This window comes from Mytilus galloprovincialis, chromosome 6 (assembly GCF_965363235.1).
Source record: "Mytilus galloprovincialis chromosome 6, xbMytGall1.hap1.1, whole genome shotgun sequence".
Classification (NCBI taxonomy): Eukaryota; Metazoa; Mollusca; class Bivalvia; order Mytilida; family Mytilidae; genus Mytilus; species Mytilus galloprovincialis.
The window spans coordinates 17,141,143-17,164,046 of NC_134843.1; the positions used below are offsets into that span (position 1 = coordinate 17,141,143).

At 32.2% G+C, this 22,904-nt stretch overlaps 1 protein-coding gene across 1 annotated transcript; it reads left to right on the plus strand.

Moving 5' to 3' along the window:
• Positions 1 to 1,677: 1,677 nt before the first annotated feature.
• LOC143079074 (uncharacterized) lies at positions 1,678 to 21,752 on the plus strand. Its single transcript, XM_076254236.1, has 4 exons — positions 1,678 to 3,010; positions 8,683 to 8,849; positions 14,415 to 14,739; positions 16,323 to 21,752. The coding sequence occupies exons 1-4, from the start codon at positions 1,813 to 1,815 to the stop codon at positions 16,514 to 16,516; spliced, it is 1,884 nt and encodes a 627-aa protein (XP_076110351.1). The 5' UTR covers positions 1,678 to 1,812; the 3' UTR covers positions 16,517 to 21,752.
• The last annotated feature ends 1,152 nt before the right edge of the window (positions 21,753 to 22,904 follow it).

Consider the following 22,904-nt stretch of genomic DNA (forward strand, 5'->3'; position numbering starts at 1 on the left):
GTTAAAAGTATAGTAATTTGAGAAATCAACATGATCAATTACTTTTCAGTCCAAAATATCACAATGCAGAACACCTTTGTCTACATTAATAAGGTATGACGTAAGATGGAATACATTTTGGGGTTTCTTTGACCTGATCTTAACTACCCAAAAATATTTTTTGTCAGCAGCAAATATTTTGTCAGTGCCCATCTGGTGCAGAAAAATTGGTACCGTTAATGTTATTACTACATTTTTGTACCACTGGGTTGATGCCTCTGCTGGTGGACTGTAAGTCCCCGAGGGTATCACCAGCCAAGTAGCCAGTACTCCAGTACTGGCATGAAAATACGGATTTTTTGTGTTATTAAATTTGCTGTTACAAAATATTAAAAATTATTATAAATTAAGGAATGTATCTCCCTCATGCAAAGCTCTGATTCCTTTCACGGATTTGGCTATACTTTTTGGAACTTTTGGGTTATAGCTCTTCATCTTTTATATAAGCTTTGGATTTTACATATTTGGCCACAAGCATCACTGAAGAGACTTGTATTGTGGAAATGGGCATCTGGTGCAGAAAAATTGGTACCATTAATGTTATTAAACATGTTAAATGAATTTGTCAATATTTTTTTAATTTACTAAATTATTAATAAACTTTGTTTTTTATAATTTATAGCCTTTTATACATGTTATATGAATCCTTATTCATGTTATAATGCCATTTATTTATATGAACATACATGTAGCTGTGAAAATGAACATATATCTAAAATATTGATATGTGCCCATGAGACAACTACATGTATGATCTAGTGACCAAATGTAGATGTTCCCATATTGCAACTACATTGTATAGGGTACCTTCATGACCATACAGCCTACATGTACATCTATATTGAAGATTCCGTATAATAGTGTAATTAGCTGGCTGTTTTTGTACTGGCCCAATGAGTGAGTGAGTGTTATAGATTTGATGTGAGCTGTATTATACCTGAGACACGAAGAGTTGAGGTCCAATACAGCTGATCGAAAAATCTATAACAGGGCCAATACAGAAACAGCCAGTTCATAACTCTTTTATAAAATGATTTTAAAAAAACTTACCGTGAACAAGGTGAAGAAGATTTCTACATATCTGAACTTTTGAGAACTTGTCTTTTCTCATATTTTATGTTGATGGATTTTTTGTCAACATTTTCAGATGTAATTTCTGATTTCTCGTCCAAGGAATCAATTTTGTTATTACAATTTAATTTATGTAGCATATATAAAGTAGCTAGGAAGAATAAATCAGACAGCTTAGCTATTCTTTCCCTTAAGCTTGGATCGTCTGCATACTCATGATTGATCAACGGAAATGAAACAATGTCAATACGTGTAATTGAAAGTCAAGTTAAGTAAGGTGTAAGAAAATTGCAACTGTAAGTGAACGTCCCGTATTGCCATTGGCCAATACAGCTTTTTTCTATTTTGGCCCTGTTTCTAAAGCAATATTAACTCTTGATTCATATTAACAGTGGAACGTCATCAGTATTGCACATACTGATTTATCTGTATTTATGAGCTATAAGGGCTAATTTGCTCTTATCATTTAATAATGAAATTTATTTTATGATTAGGCCAATTTGTCATCACATTTTACCTTTATCATGATCTAACATATAATTCTTTTAACTTAATTTCAGAGTGTTGGTCATTTCAAGTCTATGCATAAATGTATGGACATTGTCAAATTATAGAAGTTTGGTAGAAAAAGTGAACCAGTTAGAGACAATATCGATTGAAAAGTTTGCTGATGCAAAGTCTTACACAGCATTAGTTAAAAGTATGGAAGAAATTAAAAAAAGAATTAAAGATGCAAGTAATGAAACAGGTGATATTCTTCTGTCACTTGAAACTAGGAGAAGAGATGTGGATGCACTTAAAAACGAAACTACAAAATTTAATGAAACATTAGAAAAGGAAAAGAAGTATTTGGACTTTATAGTTAAAGAGATTGCAAATGTAAAGACAGAACATAAAAATATTAAGACATTTCATGGAGAAATAGAGATTGTAAGAAGGTCGGCTGACAACTGTCTTTCTTTAAAAGATAATGTCAGTTTCATAGAAGATACAATAAAAAAGATAAATACTCAAATAGAAAATTTAAAGGAAGGGTTATCATTTATACAGCAAGAACACAACCGATCCAGTCAAAAGTTAAAGGAATTTGATGCTAAGTTGATAGGGGAAAATAATTTTTTGAATAAAAATTCCAAAGAAATGGCACAGTTGGAAGTAACTATTGAGCAGTTAAATGTGACCTCTACAAAATTAGATGAGTCTTTTAAGGTCTTAGAAACTGTAATTGCTAACTGTAGTGCCCAAATGGACAAATGTAAAGAAACAGCTAAAAGAATGGAAGGAATTATTGATGATGAGATCTACTTAAACAGTTCCATAAACACATTAAAAAAAGAAGTGGAAATTTTAAATACTAATATTTCAACTATCAATGGTGACTTAATAGAGGAAAATAATTTGTTAAATACAAATTCCATAGAAGTGGCACAGTTAAAAGAAGATACTAAACAGTTAAATGTGAACTCAAAAAAACTAAATGACTCCTTTGATGTCTTAGAAACTGTAGTTGCTAACTGTAGTGAACAAATGGACAAATGTAAAGAAACAGTTGAAAGGATGGAAGGAATTATTGATGATCAGGCCTACTTAAACAGTTCATTTAAAATATTAGAAAAAGAAGTGGAAATTTTAAATACTAGTATTTCAACCATCAATGGTGACTTAATAGAGGAAAATAATTTGTTAAATGCAAATTCCAAAGAAGTGGCAAAGTTAAAAGAAGGTACTAATCAGTTAAAAGTGACAGCAAAAAAACTAGATGACTCCTTTGATGTCTTAGAAACTGTAGTTGCTAACTGTAGTGAACAAATGGAAAAATATCAAAAAGAATATCCGTCCATCTCAAAAATTCCTGAGAGAGTACAGACCTTGAATGAAACTATAAATATATTAAGTAAAGGTATGTTGATTGACTGATAATAGAGTTCAAATTTTGTCAACCTGTTTTTTTTAATTAGCACACCTGGCCCTGAATCGAACAACCTGTTGTTGGGATGCTGCCACTGAATTGTAAATTTTAAGGAAATTTTACAGTTTTAGGTTATTACCTTAGATATTATTATAACAATAATATAGATGTAAATAAACTATAAACAGCAATAATGTAAGATCTACAAATTGGTCAATTGACCCCATATTAAAGAAGATATATATTGCCCTTTAAAGTAATTGAACAATTTTTCATAAATTTTTGTAATCTTTTACATGTTTTACAAAAATTATAAAGGTTGCATTTTTAACCGGATTTTTGTGACAAAAATGTCGGTTATTGATTTGGGGATGTACGGCGGACGGTCGGGCGGGCGGCAATCAAATGTTGTCCGTGCATTAACTCATGAACCGTTCAACCAAAGCTTTTGAAATTTTAATATGTTGTTCCTGACAACTAAATGAAGGTCAAGTTCAATAATGGCGATTTTGACTTTTACCGTTCAGGAGTTATGGTTCTTGAAAGATTGAAAAATGGAGTTTCCAGTTGTGTCCATGCATTTACGCATGAACTGTTCTACCAAAGCTTCCCAAATTTTTATATGTTGTTCCTGACAACTAAATGAAGGTCAAGTTCAATAATGGCGATTTTGACTTTTACCGTTCAGGAGTTATGGTTCTTTAAAAGATTGAAAAATGGAGTTTCCAGTCGTGTCTGTGCATTTACGCATGAACTGTTCTACCAAAGCTTCCCAAATTTTAATATGTTGTTACTAATGACAAAATGGAGGCCAAGTTCAATAATGACGATTTTGACTTTTACCGTTCAGGAGTTCTGGTTCTTGAAAGATCGAAAAATGGTGTTTCCAGTCATTTCCGTGCATTTTCTCATGAACCATTCAACCAAAGCTTTTGAAATTTTTATATGTTGTTACTGATGACAAAATAGAGGTCAAATTAAATAATGACGATTTTGACTTTTACCGTTCAGGAGTTATGGTTCTTGAAAGATCGTAAAATGGCGTTTCCATTCACGTTGCTGCATTTACTCATGAACCATTCAATCTAAGCTTTTCAAATTTTTATATGTTGATACTGATGACAAAATGGAGGTCAAATTTGATATTGACGATTTTCACTTTCACCATTCATCAGTAATGGTTCTTGTGATATTGCCAGGACACAAATAAATATTAATAAATCCGGTTTGCTGTCGTTGTGACAGCCTCTTGTTCATGTATCAATTAGTTGTACATAAAAATATCAGGTGAGGGACACAGGCACCCTGGAGCCTTTAGTTTCTAGCAGAGTCAGGAGGACTACATGTAAGTTGCTGATATCAAATTGAAATAAACAAGAGAATTGTTACTTGAATTTAAGGGCATATCCAACAGTTTATTTCTGACGGTGACAATTTTTTCCCTTTAAGATATTTCATTCTTCAGTTGACAGAGAATCAAATTTTGCCCAAAAAAATATATGTTGCCGATTTCGTTTTTGCAAAAATTACTGCTGAAAATTGAACATTTTTTGCAATTTTGGAGTAAAAAACGTTTTTTATTGAAAAAAATAAATATGATTTTTTAATCAACATATACTTATATAATTGGGCTCAAATTGAAGCAAAATAATTCAAGATGGTAAGAAAAATCTAACTTTACCATTTAAAGCATTAACTCTTACTCAAATAAAGCCAAAAACGTTATGGTGAACCCAAACAACGGCAAGAAATGAACATTTGAAATGCACATTTTTGATTTTTTGAAATATTTCTAACGGTGTCGATTTGCCCAAAGTAAGATATGTTATTCTTTTAAAAAAATGGATCGTCATAACGTTTTGAAAAATATTTGTCACCATACTCGTTTTTGAGAAAAATTGAGTAATATAGTACTGTTTACTCAATCCCTCCCGTAAGCCTCACAAATTGCGCCAAAAATTAGGACGTTTCGGAAAATAACGTTATATTTCCCCGCTAATTTTTCAAAGGCAGTGCGACGGTGTGGCAGACAAATGTATTTATACAATTTGACTTTGTTGGGTATTTGTCTTGATAGCACTCGTATCGCATCTTCTTATTTATAATGAACCAGTATCTGGACGAGATAACAATTCAGATAGTTTTACTGTTGTGTTCGTCAAAATTGTGAAACCCGATAGTGAAAAACTCACTGACTCCGTATTAATTCATTTTGCAATTTCGGGCTTTTTATTCTTTATAGGCTTCTAGCTATATAAAAAATCTGTATGTTGACTCTTAGTGTTTTGAATTATATGGGTCGTTGGGTTGCTGTCGTATTAATGTATACCTTTAAAATCTTTTTCAAAACAAAAGGATTGATTGGGTATAGAAATATTCACATCTCTGGACTTCTCCCATCCGACAGTATATCTTTGCTAAAATTTGGTGCGGCCGTTCAGCTGCTCGGACATCTAAATAAATGGTTGAAGGGATATACGAACTTTGAATAAAATCTCTAAACAACAACAAAGGTCACATGAATCTTCAAATAAGTCACATGGCTGATTTTAACACATCTGTTGCGCCTTTTGCAGTTGAAGGTAAAAAAACCCAGCTTTATTTAAAAACAAACAGATCAGTAAGACAAAAGCTTGAGAATAAAGGAAAGGGCCGAAAAACGAGCCTGACTGCCGTTGTTTTACGCTTCAATATATGAGTTACTGCATATGTACACAATGGAGATTGTTTTCTGTTCTACTGCCCTCCGCCTAGTTTGACTGCATACAATGTAACCGCTGATGTAGACTACTATATTATTTTTGATTATTCAAACAAATGAATTCAAAGAGAAAGATGCGGAAAGAAATTCTAAAATTATCGTTAAAAACAAAATATAAATAAGAATAAAATACCAAAACTGGAAAACTGTTTGAGACAATTATCCGTTGAAAACTGATGATTATGCATCACTATATGAAACTGATAAATTGATTGCTCCCGTGCTCCAGTGGCAAATATATCACGCATATTTAATACGAGGCGAAAGTGGATCTGAAGTAAATCATTGATACATTATTAAGATAAGGAGTTTGCTAGCGGTAAAACGTATGCCGTACTAGAAGAAAGTTGAATAAGATCAAAATCTTGAGTTAAGCTATTAGCCCTTCCCCTCCCCCCTTTTCCACAATTTTGAATTATGGTATTTCGATGGCTGTTTTTTTTTTCCCTATCCTATTATGGACCCGCTGATTTTATGATTTTACCTACACCGTTGTTTTTTTTTTTGCTAAATTATATTTGTTTCCTCATACATAAGTAAACATCAAAATCGTCAGATATTTTCTACTTGTATGTCAGTGTATATATTACAATGTTTTCCTATTTCAATTTTGTTTTTATTACAGTGTCATCTTTTGTTTTACATTGTTTACCAGTTAAAGGTCGTATTCATTTAAAGATCTACTATATGTATATACTGTACATTAGGACTTCAACGCAAAGCTAGATGCATGATAAATGTTAGTTTACGCCGTATCTTATTTTTCTCAAGAAACCAGGTTTTTTTCATCTTTCTTAAGTAAAACCAAACTTTGAGTTTTCTATCCCGAATGACAAAATCTCGGGAAAGTTTGGTAAAGAATTAATTACAATTTGCATTCTAATGCAATAATAAATCATTACGCATTTGTTCTCGTTGTTCTCAACTGTATTGAAGATAATTTCAATAAAACGGAAACTTAAGTGAGTATGGTCTATAATGATCAAGATAATTGCGGTTCTTTTATAATAGACCAAGACGACAAAGATACCTTTAAAGATTTGAGTTCTATTTCTGTTAATATTTTGTATGAGTTTTTTGCCAATTCCCGCCGTGCCCTTTCCTTTGATGAAAGAACCCGCCCTTTCCAGACGGCCATAGCAATTCCAATGGTGATTCCGTTATGACGTCGTTGAAACAACGTTAAATTACGGGAAACAATAGACGACGTTTACGTTTGTTATTACCTCCCCTGAAACTGTTGGATATGCCCTTAAGGTAGATCATAAGTATTTACTTTTTGAGACAGAATTTTCTCATAATTTGCCAAAATGAAGATTTTAATATGCATTTTCCAAATATATATAATCAAAAAGTATGGGTAACTGTGCTATTTTTCAAGCTATAAGTCATTGAAAATTGCTCAAATTTGGTTAGATTGTTCATGAAAAAACATGTTTGTGTGCATAAAACAAATTCTATGAGATAGAATTTTGAAATATATTGTGAGAAGGTTTTATAATATGTTTTAAGAAAATAAAAATAAAAAAAGGGTGTCACCAAACTTGTTTTCTAGCTACAAGTCAAAAATTGAAATTTTCCTATTAGTCCAGTATAATTTTTGTCGAGCCTGCAACTTTTGTTGCAGAAAGCTCGACATAGGGATAGTGATCCGGTGGCAACAGCGGCAGCGTTAGCTAACTTCTGAAAAGCTTTTTATTTTAGAAGGTGGAAGACCTGGATGCTAAATGTTAAATTCTCTCTGATTATATATATTTAAAGTAATATGATAACTAAATTGGGTATAATGTGCGTACCTTGCAAGGTCCTCATGCCCGTCAGACAGTTTTCACTTGACCTCGACCTCATTTCATGGATCAGTGAACAAGGTTAAGTTTTGGTGGTCAAGTCCATATCTCAGATACTATAAGCAATAGGTCTGGTATATTCAGACTCAGTATATGGAAGGACTGTAGGGTGCACATGTCCAACTGGCAGGTGTCATCTGACCTTGACCTCATTTTCACGATTCATTGCTCAGTGTTAATTTTTTTGTGCTTTGGTCTGTTTTTCTTTTACTATAAGTAATAGGTCTACTATATTTGTTGTCTGGAAGAATTGTTAGTTGAACATGCCTGCCTACCATGGTTCATCTGACCTAGAGCTCATTTTCATGGTTCAAAGGTCAATATTTAGTTTTCTTGGTTTATGTTAAGTTTATGTGACAGTTGTTATAAAGCATTACATGTAGGACTATCAACATAATATCAATGATTAGTAAAGAAGGCTAGACATTTCAGTGTGTGCACTCTTGTCTTTATATAGATAAACAGTGTAACCATTAAATTGCAAATCGGTCTCCAAATTTGCAGATTTGGGCAAATAACTAGATTGATTTGGTACTGGGATTGTTCAATCCAAGAGGGCAGCGGTATACCATTCATCTACCTTATCCGACTGTGCAAGAGTTGTATAGCCAGTCAAGGTCATTAATAACTTCCATTTGTGATCTTCCTTAAAATGTTTTTCAAGCCTTAAGCTTATGTTCAATGAAGTCACATCTTTACTTTGACCAATCCCCATATCTTTTTGTGAAATCAAGATATCATATTAGGACATACATGATTGCTGTATAAAAAGTACTAAAAACAACTTTTTTTATGTGTTTCCAAATTTAATCATCAAAGTCTTCTTCTTTCATTTTGTCTTTGTTTTATCTCACCTGTCTTTTGTTGATAATGCAAATTATTAGCATGTATAGATCCACGTTAGTGACACAAGCTCTTTTTTCTGTGAATATAGAATATCTACTGACTTGCCTTTACAACAAGGCTTGAGTTGCAATTGTTTATAACATCTTTAACATGTTTAATGATCATTCAAAAACATGTGTATTTTGATTTGTGAATACATTTTTGTTTAGATATAAAAGACAAATGGGTACTGGTACAGAGAATGACTGTTGCTTTTGTCATAACTGTTTTGTCCCTATGTGGTGGTCTGTTATATAGCAGAAAGCACAAGATTGATGATATTGAAAAGAAAATAAGATATCTAACAGAAAACAAGGATAAGCCATCTTTGCAGTATGTGAGTACACTATTTATTTCTTATATTATAAGAAGAATAAAAACATCCTCTAACTTGTACAAAAAGATAACAGTAAAATGTATCACAATTTGACAATGTATTTTATATTATATATATATGTAAAGTTGAACGAAAGTGGAGAAAATGTCAAAGAAAAATGAAGAGACAACAACCCGACCAGAGAGCAGAAAGCAGAACGTGAATGCTTTGAGTGTTGACAGTCAGGGGACTTACTTAAATAAGTTATTTTCTAAATCACTGATTTAAGTAACATTATTTCCATAAAGATTGGAAGTAAGAGTTGTCTTTCTTTAATAATCACCTATTTTAAGTAGTACAAATTAATCACTAGAAGAAGTGATTTAATTTTATCATAGCTTTGAATATAGAATACTAATGATCCAGGGACTAATTATGTTTCAGAAATTATCAGAACCAACATCTGTGTTGTCTAGGATGACCAGGTCATTTCAGGTGATGACCTTGTACTGAATCTAGGATAATGACATTAAAATCACCTAAATTTCCTTCCCAAAAATCACTTATTTAAGTATCATTATTTTTATAACCCACACTAATTGAAATTTTTATACCCGAAGGGCCAAGTGAGCTTTTCCCATCACTTTGCGTCTGGCGTGGTTAACTTTTACAAAAATCTTCTCCTCTGAAACTACTGAGCCAAATTAAACCAAACTTGGCCACAATCATCATTGGGGTATCTAGTTTTAAAAAATGTGTACGGTGACCTGGACAACCAACCAAGATGGCCACCATGACTAAAAGTAGAACATAGAAGTAAAATGCAGTTTTTGGCTTATAACTCAAAAACCAAAGCATTAAGAGCAAATCTGACATGGGGTAAAATTGTTAATAAGGTCAAGATCTATCTGCCCTGAAATTTTCAGATGAATCGGACAACCCGTTGTTGGGTTGCTGCCCCTAAATTGGTAATTTTAATGAAATTTTGCTGTTTTTGGCTATTATCTTGAATATTATTATAGATAGAGATAAACTGTAAATAGCAATAATGTTCAGCAAAGTAAAATTTACGAATAAGTCTACATGACTGAAATGGTCAGTTGAGTCCTTTAGGAGTAATTGCCCTTTATAGTCAATTTTTAACCATTTTTCGTAAATCTTAGTAATCTTTTACAAAAATCTTCTCCTCGGAAACTACTTGGCCAAATTATTCCAAGCTCGGCCACAATCATCATTGGGGTGTCTAGTTTTAAAAATGTGTCCAGTGACCCCGTCAACCAACCAAGATGGCCACCATGGCTAAAAATAGAACATAGGGGTAAAATGCAGTTTTTGGCTTATAACTCTTAAAGAATCCGACAACCGGTTGTTGGGTTGCTGCCCCTGAATTGGTAATTTTAAGGAAAATTTTCTGTTTTTGGTTATTATCTTGAATATTATTATAGATAGAGATAAACTGTAAACAGCAATAATGTTCAGCAAAGTAAGATCTACAAATAAGTCAACATGACGGAAATGGTCAATTGAGTCCTTTAGGAGTTATTGCCCTTTATAGTCAATTTTTAACCATTTTTCGTAAATCTTAGTAATCTTTTACAAAAATCTTCTCCTCTTAAACTACTGGGCCAAATTAATCCAAACTTGGCCACAATCATCATTGGGGTGTCTACAGTCTAGTTTAAAAAATGTGTTTTTGGCCTATAACTCAAAAAACAAAGCATTTAGAGCAAATCAAACTGGGGTAAAATTGTTTATCAGGTCAAGATCTATCTGCTCTTAAATTTTCAGACAAATCGGACAACCTGTTGTTCGGTTGCTGCCCCTGAATTAGTAATTTTAAGGAAATTTTGCAGTTTTTGCTTATTATCTTGAATATTATTATAGATAGAGATAAACTTTAAACAGCAATAATGTTCAGCAAAGTAAGATCTACAAATAAGTGAACATGACCAAAATTGTCAGTTGACCCATTAAGGAGTTATTGCTTTTTATATTCAATTTTTATCCATTTTTCTAAAATTTTAGTCTACTGTTAAAAAATCTTCTCCTCTGAAACTAATGGGCCAAATTTAACCAAACTTGGCCACAATCATCAATTGGGTATCTAGTTTTAAAAATTTGTGTCATGACCCTGCCAACCACCAAGATGGCTGCCATGGCTAAAAATAGTACATAGGGTCAGAATATAGGCTAATAATTCTGAAACCAAAGCATTTAGAGCAAATCTGACAGGGATAAATTGTTTATCAGGTCAAGATCTATCTGCTCTTAAATTTTCAGATGAATCGGACAACTCGTTGTTGGGTTGCTGCCCCTGATTTGGTAATTTTAAGGAAATTTTACTGTTTTTATACGACCGCAAAATTTGAAAAATTTTTCGTCATATATTGCTATCACGTTGGCGTCGGCGTCGTCGTCGTCGTCGTCGTCCGAATACTTTTAGTTTTCGCACTCTAACTTTAGTAAAAGTGAATAGAAATCTATGAAATTTTAACACAAGGTTTATGACCACAAAAAGAAGGTTGGGATTGATTTTGGGAGTTTTGGTCCCAACATTTTAGGAATTAGGGGCCAAAAAGGGCCCAAATAAGCATTTTCTTGGTTTTCGCACTATAACTTTAGTTTAAGTTAATAGAAATCTATGAAATTTTGACACAAGGTTTATGACCACAAAATAAAGGTTGGGATTGATTTTGGGAGTTTTGGTTCCAACAGTTTAGGAATTAGGGGCCAAAAAAGGGCCCAAATAAGCATTATTCTTGGTTTTCGCACAATAACTTTAGTTTAAGTAAATAGAAATCAATGAAATTTGAACACAATGTTTATGTACACAAAAGGAAGGTTGGTATTGATTTTGGGAGTTTTGGTCACAACAGTTTAGGAATTAGGGGCCAAAAAGGGACCCAAATAAGCATTTTTCTTGGTTTTCGCACCATAACTTTAGTATAAGTAAATAGAAATCTATGAAATTTAAACACAAGGTTTATGACCATAAAAGGAAGGTTGGTATTGATTTTGGGAGTTTTGGTCCCAACAGTTTAGGAATAAAGGGCCCAAAGGGTCCAAAATTAAACTTTGTTTGATTTCATCAAAAATTGAATAATTGGGGTTCTTTGATATGCCGGATCTAACTGTGTATGTAGATTCTTAATTTTTGGTCCCGTTTTCAAATTGGTCTACATTAAGGTCCAAAGGGTCCAAAATTAAACTTAGTTTGATTTTAACAAAAATTGAATCCTTGTTGTTCTTTGATATGCTGAATCTAAAAATGTACTTAGATTTTTTATTATTGGCCCAGTTTTCAAGTTGGTCCAAATCGGGGTCCAAAATTAAACTTTGTTTGATTTCATCAAAAATTGAATAATTGGGGTTCTTTGATATGCCAAATCGAACTGTGTATGTAGATTCTTAATTTTTGGTCCCGTTTAAAAATTGGTCTACATTAAAGTCCAAAGGGTCCAAAATTAAACTAAGTTTGATTTTAACAAAAATTGAATTCTTGGGCCTCTTTGATATGCTGAATCTAAACATGTACTTAGATTTTTGATTATGGGCCCAGTTTTCAAATTGGTCCAAATCAGGATCCAAAATTATATATTAAGTATTGTGCAATAGCAAGAAATTTTCAATTGCACAGTATTCAGCAATAGCAAGAAATCTTCAATTGCACAGTATTGTGCAATAGCAAGAAATCTTCAATTGCACATTATTGTGCAATAGCAAATATTTTCAATTGCACAGTATTGCACAATAGCAAGAAATATCTAATTGCACAATATTGTGCAATAGCAAGAAATTCCAATTGGATTTCAATTGGAGTTATCTTTCTTTGTCCAGAATAGTAGTTGAATCAACTTAAATCATTGTTTTATACAATATACAATGTATATTCACTTTTACTACCAACTGATAGATTAAAACAATCTTTACCATTCAGTAATAACAAGCACTTTTTTACATTTTAATATTTTATGATGTATTTAAATGAGTAGTTATTGTTGCAAACTTCATTAGAAATTTGAATTGAGATCAGTTTTGAAATAAAGGAAAGGGGAATGTGAAAAAAAAATTGGGGGGGCAATTTTTTTTCATTTCAGATTTCATGAATAAAAAGAAAATTTCTTCAAACATTTTTTTGAGAGGATTAATATTCAACAGCATAGTGAATTGCTCAAAGGCAAAAAAAATTTTTTAAGTTCATTAATTAGACCACATTCATTCTGTGTCAGAAACCTATGCTGTGTCAACTATTTAATCACAATCCAAATTTAGAGCTGAATCCAGCTTGAATGTTGTGTCCATACTTGCCCCAACCGTTCAGGGTTCAACCTCTGCAGTCGTATAAAGCTGCGCCCTGCGGAGCATCTGGTTGGTTATTATCTTGAATATTATTATAGATAGAGATAAACTTTAAACAGCAATAATGTTCAGCAAAGTAAGATCTACAAATAAGTCAACATGACCAAAATTGTCAGTTTACACCTTAAGGAGTTATTGCCCTTTATAGCCATTTTTTAACAATTTTCTGAAATTTTTGTAAATTTTTGTAAATTTTTAGAATATATTTTCCACTGTAATAAATGGGCCAAGTTCATTATAGATAGAGATAATTGTAGCAAGAAGAATGTCCAGTAAAGTAAGATCTACAAACACATCATGATTAAACAATTTTGTCATGAATTTATCTGTGTCCATTGTTTAATATGCACATAGACCATTGTAGACCAAGGTGAGCGACACAGGCTCTTGAGAGCCTCTAGTTATTACATAATCTGAAAGATGAAACCTTGAACTTTACAGGAAAAATACTCCCACTGCTAAGAAAAATCTTTTAAGAAAGTATCAGTTCATTATGTAAACATGGTAAAGCCATTATTATAGCATTTTTTCAACTAAAAATAGAATTTGCAGATAAATGATAGCATCAAAGGCATAAACCTTGCTACATAAGAAAGAAAAAGTTTATTTTTTCCAATTTATATATTATTTAAACCAATGTGTTTAAAATTTTGGTAAACTACAAAAAACTTCAAATTTGCTATTCAAATAAGTGATTTAAAAATCACTTATTTTAGTAAGTCCCCTGACTGGTTGATGGAGATGGGTCAGATATGTGTATTAAACAACTGTTCCATATTCATGATATTGCAAGGTGACATTTTGTATATCATCTTACTTCTCCTGCCAGCAGAACACAGAACAAGCAGACTTATTTAATTAAGTCTGCTTGTTCTGTGTTTTCATGTAAAAATTATGAAAAAACAATTCTTTTTGAAAACCATGGGGCCAATTTTGATTTAACTTGGTCACAACTATTCTTTGGCCCTGGTTCAGATTACTATGGCCCAAATAACTTAAACCCCTTAATTGTAGTCGTAGTAATGCGACTACCAGGAAATTCTAAATATTTGTGTTTCAACATAGTTGAGATTAACAGCTGAATTCTTCAAACTAAACTTAATGACATTACCTGATTACCAATCTCTGACAATCAAGATCCATAGATTCTAATATCATATGTTATCAAATTAGAAGCTGTAAGTTCTAGACTTTTCATGCCATTATAGTCAAAAATATCATTTTCAGGAGTCCCTAAGTATTGTTGAACAAATCAAGAGAAGACAACCAGAGGAACTTGAGAACAAGTTCTGTGTAATTAGTTTCAGTCAGGAAACACACAACAAACATAGAAGAATCACTCGACCAAGTGTGGAGGGTCGACTGAGGATTAAAAAAATGGACGAGGCAGATTTCGTGGTAACCAATGATAAGAGTGTGTTAAAAATACCTCACTGTAAAGTTATATTGGTGTTTGTGGACCACAACCAGAAAGATGTGATTTTAGAGACCCCAGGTGAAGATGAAGAAGATATTAAATTATTAACAGTACAGGCCTGTCGTAAAATGGGAGGTATGTACTGATATTTATATACTGATTTAATGATTACAGGTTTAATAATTGTAATAGATACTGTGGATTTATTAATATTCATTGGATACCGTACAAATTTTCATGGAATTTCAGAATATGGGAACCATGAATTTAAATGTTCAACGAATTACAAATTTTCTAAAGGAATATTTATGTATGCAGACTTTGACAAAACCACAAACTTAAATATCAAGGAAAATGCAAGTTTTCCGAAATCCATGAAAATTGGTACAGTTTTCAAAAATAAATTGTTGGCCATGCCTCTTTTCTTTCACTTAGGTGTAAATTGTTTCTATTCAAACATTTTACTTTATACCAGTTTAGTCTCATCTACACCATGTTCACAGAGAAAAAATGGTGCATTCATAAGTTTATAAATTGACAATATATATCAAATTTTAAATTATAAACAAATGGAAAAGGAAACATCTGATTTATCAAAAACTTTACTTATGTTTTTACAGAACACTTTCATCTTAATCGCTAGGGTGTGGAATTTTTAGTATTAAAGGATTTAATACTAACATGAACTGTATAAATTGTGTAAACAGTCTTTCACACTTGAATTTCTATGGGGTAAACTTCATGGTCTTGGATTTTCTGTGGGCTAATTAAACTTCAGGGTCTTTGATTTTCTGTAGACTAATTAAACTTATGGTCTTTGATTTTCTGTGGGCTTAACTTCATAGTGTTTGGTTTTCTGTGGGCTAAACTTCGTGGTGTTTGATTTTATATGGGCTGAACTTCATGGTGTTGGATTTTCTGTGGGCTAATTAGACTTCATAGTGTTTGATTTTCTATGGGCTAAACTTCATGGTGTTGGATTTTCTATGGGCTAAATTTCATAGTGTTTGATTTTCTGTGGGCTAAACTTCACAGTGTTTGATTTTCTGTGGGCTAATCATCATGATGTTTGATTTTCTGTGGGCTAAACTTCATGGTGTTTGATTTTCTATGGGCTAATCTTCATGATGTTTGATTTTCTATGGGCTAATCTTCATGATGTTTGATTTTCTATGGGCTAATCTTCATGTTGATTTTCTATGGGCTAAACTTCATGATGTTTGATTTTCTGTGGGCTAAACTTCATGGTGTTTTATTTTCTATGGGCTAAACTTCATGGTGTTTGATTTTCTATGGACTAAACTTCATAGTGTTTGATTTTCTGTGGGCTAATCATCATGACGTTTGATTTTCTGTGGGCTAAACTTCATGGTGTTTGATTTTCTATGGGCTAATCTTCATGATGTTTGATTTTCTGGGCTAATCTTCATGATGTTTGATTTTCAATGGGCTAATCTTCATGTTGATTTTCTATGGGCTAAACTTCATGATGTTTGATTTTCTGTGGGCTAAACTTCATGGTGTTTTATTTTCTATGGGCTAAACTTCATGGTGTTTGATTTTCTATGGACTAAACTTCATAGTGTTTGATTTTCTGTGGGCTAATCTTCATGATGTTTGATTTTTCTATGGGCTAAACTTCATGGTTATTGATTTTCTGCCTAATAGTTTTGCATTGTTTTTTAGTCTTATCATATTTTAATAAATTTATATTTCAGCCGATGTGTTCGTGATATACGTAGGTGATGAAGGATCAGAATCGCTGATGGCGGGATGTCTATACAACCCACAGTTGACTACAGTAGCTGAACATTTTGAGCTCAAACAACTTGAGCAGAGAAACCGAGTTATAACATGTCATGAGAAGTTCACCATCACACAGCGAGAGAAAGTAGCTCAGGCTATTGCTTAATTAGGTTATATATGTAGGTGCAGCCTGTTGTGTAAATTCAGTTGATCAAGTAGAAGTCTTGCGGTCAGTATGTTACACCAGCATTTTAATGATTGATTTGAGGTGAAATAATTGTATTACATGTATTGAACATGTTGTAGATGATGAAGAAGCAGTCACTGATGGTAAAATACAATTTAGATAAACATGTTTTAGGACATTTCAAACTTGAACAACTGGAGCAGAGAAAGGAATAACTATTTGATGTTTTACAAGGATTTCACTGTTTCATGTGATTCACAAGAAGAGTAGGTAGTGCAAGTAGTTATTCGATGTTGAAATTTTGTCAATTATGTGTTCATGATTTTTATTTGTTAATGACTTTCAATGATGAAAAAAATTACAAATGTATAAAAAGAGTGTTAAAGGAGTACATTTTTGTAGGTTCAGTAAGATCCCTTTTAGGCCCCAAAATATAGCAATTTCACAAAATATTGAAAGTGTAATCTTTTAGCTATTTACTGGAAAGTAGAATGCTTTTTTAATGACTAAATCAGTTAAAATCTTTCAAATACACTCATTGAATCAACTAAGTGTTTAAAAAGTGTCCAAATTCTTTTGTTAGATGAACCTGAAATTTGAGGCCAAATTTAGCCCTTACCGGACCTACTCCTTTACAAGATTATAGATATTGTAAAAAAAATAAAAATATAGAGGTTGGATGTAATAATCTCACCGTTCCTGTTTAACATGTTTAAATTGTCCTTTTAGAAACAAAGAATTTGCTGATTTGATATGATATAATATTAAGCCCTGAAAACCAATTAAATGGACAATCAAGATAAAAATGAAAATACATGTATTGCTGAATCCAAAATCGTTAAATTTGACATCATTCACAGGACCTTCAAAAACTCCTTTTAAATTATTGTGCTACTTTAACAAAGCCTTGTTTAGATGCCAATGAAGAAAAAGATACCCATATGTCATCATATGATATGTTTGTTAATCTCCTCAGTTCTAACCGTCCATACATTTTTATGAAGTATGTAATTCAACTTATATGCTCAAAGTTCAATAAGAGATTATGCCTATATTCAATATAGCAAAGAGAATTAATTTTTTACTGTATGAAAAATTCATAAGATCAATTTCTGCTCAATATTTAATTTTCTTCTTTGATCATGTTGATGCATTTGTTTTCAATCTAGAACAGTGTTTTGCTTAGCCATCTTGGTGAGTGCCACGTACATACTCATTGTAGCCTCTTAGGAGGGGGATAGGACCTTTATCCGGACTCTGGGATCGGGTGTTTTTAAGCTCGGGATTTCGGGATTGACCCTTTCGGGATCCGGGAATCCTTTTTTTTCGGATTTCAGGATGTTGGGATTTGCTTTATTTAAATTCGGGACCTCGGAATTTCGTTTTTTTAAAGTCCAGGATTTCGGGATCAAGACCCCTCCTATCCCCCTCCTCTTAGAATTAGAATTTATAATATAAAGTGTTTGATAAAGTTTCATTTTTGTATTCACAGGGTTCTTAGAGTATACAGGGTATATAAACTATTTTATTTAATGTTTTATTTGTTATGAGTATTTATGTTGTTCTTTGATAGGAAATGTATATTGTAATTTGTTTGAATTTAAGATTTGTACATCCTTTCTTATGTTTTATGGAACTGTTCTTTAATGATGTTTATCTATTTGTGGCACTTTTTTCAAGTCCTACTGCTCATTTACATTGAATAGACCTTTAAGTGTAATAATACATGTACATGGTGAAGGTGTCAAAAATATTAGAATTTTTACATTTACAAGCTTATGGTGAAAGCAGGTCTAATAAAAGGCAACCCTCTCCATCATCCCTTAGTCCAGCTTTGGGTAGAAAAGTTACGTCAAAGGTTTCTTCGCTTCTGTGGAAAGGAAGGATTTTGTATTTATTATGCAGCTTGTAAATGTTGAGTTGTAGTTTGTAAGTAAAATTTAGATCTTCTCTATAAATACTTTGTTTGGAATTTTACAAATCTCATTGTACATGGACAATTTTTATGTTATGCCCCACCTACGATAGTAGAGGGGCATTATGTTTTCTGGTCTGTGCCTCCGTTCGTCTGTCTGTGCATCTGTTCGCTTCAGGTTAAAGTTTTTGGTCAAGGTAGTTTTTGAAGAAGTTGAAGTCTAATCAACTTGAAACTTAGTACACATGTTCCCTATGATATGATCTTTCTAATTTTAATTCCAAATTAAAGTTTTGACCCCAATTTCACGGTCCACTGAACATAAAAAATGATAGTGCGAGTGGGGCATCCGTGTGGGACACATTCTTGTTGTCAATCTTTTCTTGGCTTCTATGTAAGCAACTGCTTGTATATTTGGCTTGGAGCTTGAAAATGTTGAGTTATATTGGGAAAAGTACTTTTTATACCTAATGTGCAGGTACTTCTTGTTTGCCCATAGTTTCAATCCATTCAAACCAAGCTATGCAAGTTTAAACTCAATATGGTGTACAGTTCTTGCCAAATTTTTTATGAAACTTATATCAAAGGCTTAAATTCCAAAGTGAGTTATTGCACTTGAAACACTGTTTTTTGGTGTTGTTTTTTTTATATCAATATTTAGTTGAGTTCAACTAGATTTGTTATCTTGTTTTATTGATAGAAGATTGTAGTATATACAATTGTGAATAGATAAACATTTTTTTTACTTTTTCTTTTTTAATTATTTTGTGTAATGCTCATTTATTTTTCCTCGGTTTTGCTTGTAACACATTATCATGATTATGTTGAATTATATACAAATATGATAGAAGACCATTTGTCTTATTTTACAAGACTGACCATTTTTCTATCAATAGAAAGATCAGACTTTTGTTACACTGAATAGAAGAAACAAAAAAATCTAACTGTGTGCAGAAAATGATTGGACCTCTATGTTAAACCCTGATACTGTCTTTTGACTCTCCACTACTAGTCCAGATAATTATGACGTCTTGAAAGGCTATTATACTTATTTGCTTTGAAGCCTTACAGATCGCTGCAAGGCATCAAAGCAAAAAAAAGAATGATAGCCTTTCAAGACGTCATAAATTTTGACTACTCCACTTCAAGAAATGTAGTACGACATATACCAGGTGCAACAAAAATATTAAGTATAGGAACATGTTTTTAGCAATTATTGGAGATAACAAAAATATTTGTTTGATATTTCTAAGTTTTTAAATAAGGATTGCTTGATGAATAAATGTACTATATTGTGTTACTTGTATATTAACAGAAGCCTGTTTTTGTCATTGAAGTTTCCTATTCAAGCATTTGAAGATTGAAGGGTTGAAAGTGTGGGATTCTAATTAAGGCTCATTTTAAATGGCAATAATTATTACACAGAAAATATTAAAATTTGTTATGCTTTAATTTTTGCTTTTGATAATAACTGCTAGGCCATGTAATTATTACTTTTTACACTTTATTGCCAAAATTTATTGTAAGACCAATTACAGATAATTGACTTTATTATGAAATAATTTTCTATCGAAGTCTATTAATAATTTATATCAAGTAAAAACTTTCTATTTCGTTTTATAAAAAAAATGAAGTTTAAGCCCAGCATGGCTATATTCATGATGCACTCATATGTTGTCAAGTATCCCTCAAGAATACAAGAATACAGACTTAGTTGTAAAAAAAATTAACAGTTTGAGGAAGACAAAAAAAATGAGGCTGAACATGCTTAATGACTAAAACTATGTGAAAAATTATGCAGACCCAAATGTTCAGATATTCAGAACTGGGTCTTGTTAATGTCTTAAAAAAAAAAATGGCTTTGAAAATGGACATTGAACTTTAACTTTGTTCTCAGTTTATCAGTTGACTGCTCTTTATTTAAAGAATTAAAAATTTATAAGCAGGTGAGACATTTTTTCATGTATGTATAATATTTTATATGTGTTCTATTATAACAGAATAAAACATTATTGAACCTTTGTATATGCTATCTGCAGAATTAGGAAGAGCTATAATCAAAATATTGTACAAACCTATGTTTTTATGAATTTTTACATTTTATATTCATACCTAATTAGTTTTTAATGTTTACATGACTTTTTATTATTTAATTTAAATCACTTATTATATTGATTGCTTTTGTACCAAAAGGAGGTGGTAGTTTATGTTTATTCATTTATGCTTGTGTCTATTTTCACTTTGAATTTGCAACATCAATTTAAAACTCATAGGATTCCACTAAATTCAGTATATAATAGTGCAGTTATAATTATGATAAAAACCAACAAAAAAAAAATTTGAGTTCGGGCTTTTGTTATTTAAATTTTTCTTCCGGCTGATTTCTCTGATGTTTATTGAATAAATATAACTGTAAGCTGCAATGCAATAAAATGTCCAATCTCATAAGCCAAGCAGGGTTGCATTCTACTTTTGTATAATAAAAATACTGTTGAAAAAAATATAGAGACATTCTAATCTTAATATGATTAGATTAAGATAATGGGACAGTTTTTGTCGAGCCTGCAACTTTGGTTGCATAAAGCTCGACATAGGGATAGTGATCCGGCGGCTACGGCGGCGGCGTTAGCTTACTTCTTTAAAGCTTTATATTTTAGAAAGTGGAAGACATGGATGCTTCATACTTTGTATATAGATGCCTCATGTTACGAAGTTTCTGCAGTCACATGTTCAATGTCCTTGACCTCATTTTCATGGTTCAGTGACTACTTGAAAAAAAGTTAAGATTTTTTGTAATGTTCAATTCTCTCTTATTATAAGTAATAGGGTAACTATATTTGGTATGTGCGTACCTTGCAAGGTCGTCATGCCGTTCAGGCAGTTTTCACTTGACCTCAACCTCATTTCATGGATCAGTAAACAAGGTTAAGTTTTGGTGGTCAAGTCCATATCTCAGATACTATAAGCAATAGGTCTTGTATAGGTGTATGGAAGGACTGAAAGGTGTACATGTCAAAGTGGCAGGTGTCATCTGACCTTGACCTCATTTTCATGATTCATTGGTCAAAGTTAAGTTTTTGAGTTTTGGTCTTTTTTTCTAATACTATATGCAATAATTTCCTCTAAATTCAGTATTTTTGTGATTTTACTTTTCACCTATATTTGTTGTATGGAAATATTTTATGATCTATATATTTTTTTAAGGTTCATTACTCAGTCACTGTGCTTAAACGGCTGTGGGTAACTTAAGTTACCCACAGCCCAAGATGGAGCCGCCTTGCGTCGGTTAGATACTTATCTTCTATAGAATAACAATACCACGAATGCATCCATTAAACAACTGAATTTAAAAGTTGTATTAATCGTTTAGGGAAACCCTTAAACTGGAAAGGTGATTAAATTCTACAAAATAAACGATCACAGCACGATTTTAAAAAACACTTAGGCTGTCCGTAACTTCAAAACAGCTTGTCCGTAACTTTTTTCAACATACCAATAGAGATGTCCGTAACTTTCAAAGAATCGACATACGCGGATGTAATGTTTAAACTAATGATAGAGATTGCATCGAATACATATTCACAAAACGAAGTAGATGTCTAGTATGATATAATTCATTGTATCGATGGAAGACAAAATTGGGAAAAATATGAAAAAAATCACGATAAATCCGCAAAACTCGGGTCTCATTTTGTATAACGTCGGGGTACCCGAATCGCCTAGTTCGGAGGGTTGTTTCCGATCATAACAGATAAACTGTTGAAACATCATTGTTCGTTTTTATTTTTGAACAAGTAGACTACACAAGTATTTTTTACACATACATGTAGCATGTAGACACTTACTGATTTTCTGCCAGCAACGACAAGGGTAGCGTGAATCCAGGATTTTGGAGGGGAACCCAAATTGCCCAGGCATGCAGTGGATAGACTATACGAGACAAATAAAAGGGGTGTCAATCTGGACACACTGGGACGTTGCGTACGGTGATATTGCAGCACCCTGGCCAAGATTTACAGTAAATGGAAAAACTTAAAAAAAGGACATTTTGTATAAATGAATAAACCTAGTTTTACAGCTAGCTGCATATTTCATTTGTATGCAAGTTGCATTAAATCTCATTAAACTGAATAAAACTAAAAGACACAATAGGTAAAAGTCAGTGACAATAAAAGGAAAAGAGCAGTCAACATAGTGTAGCAATTCGACATAGTATATAAAAATATAAATAACTACGTAGGACAACAGGGTAATTTAATATTCTAACAACCCCTGATAACATACAAAGAGAGAAAAAAAACATACTAGGAAACATATTCAAAAAATCATAACGCTATAACTAACTGGTGGGATGTATAAATACCGAGCCGCGTCAAAGAGTATTCATCAAAATACACATAGAAAGAAACAGAGGTGAAGGTAAACCGCAAACATATAATTAAACTCAAAACA

Bases quoted from the DNA above. Each gene is read 5' to 3' on its own strand.
- LOC143079074 (XM_076254236.1), top strand. From the start codon at position 1,813: ATGGAAGAAATTAAAAAAAGAATTAAAGATGCAAGTAATGAAACAGGT. The intron at 8,850-14,414 runs GTGAGTACACTA...TATCATTTTCAG, and splicing joins ATAAGCCATCTTTGCAGTAT to GAGTCCCTAAGTATTGTTGA. The intron at 14,740-16,322 runs GTATGTACTGAT...TTTATATTTCAG, and splicing joins GGCCTGTCGTAAAATGGGAG to CCGATGTGTTCGTGATATAC.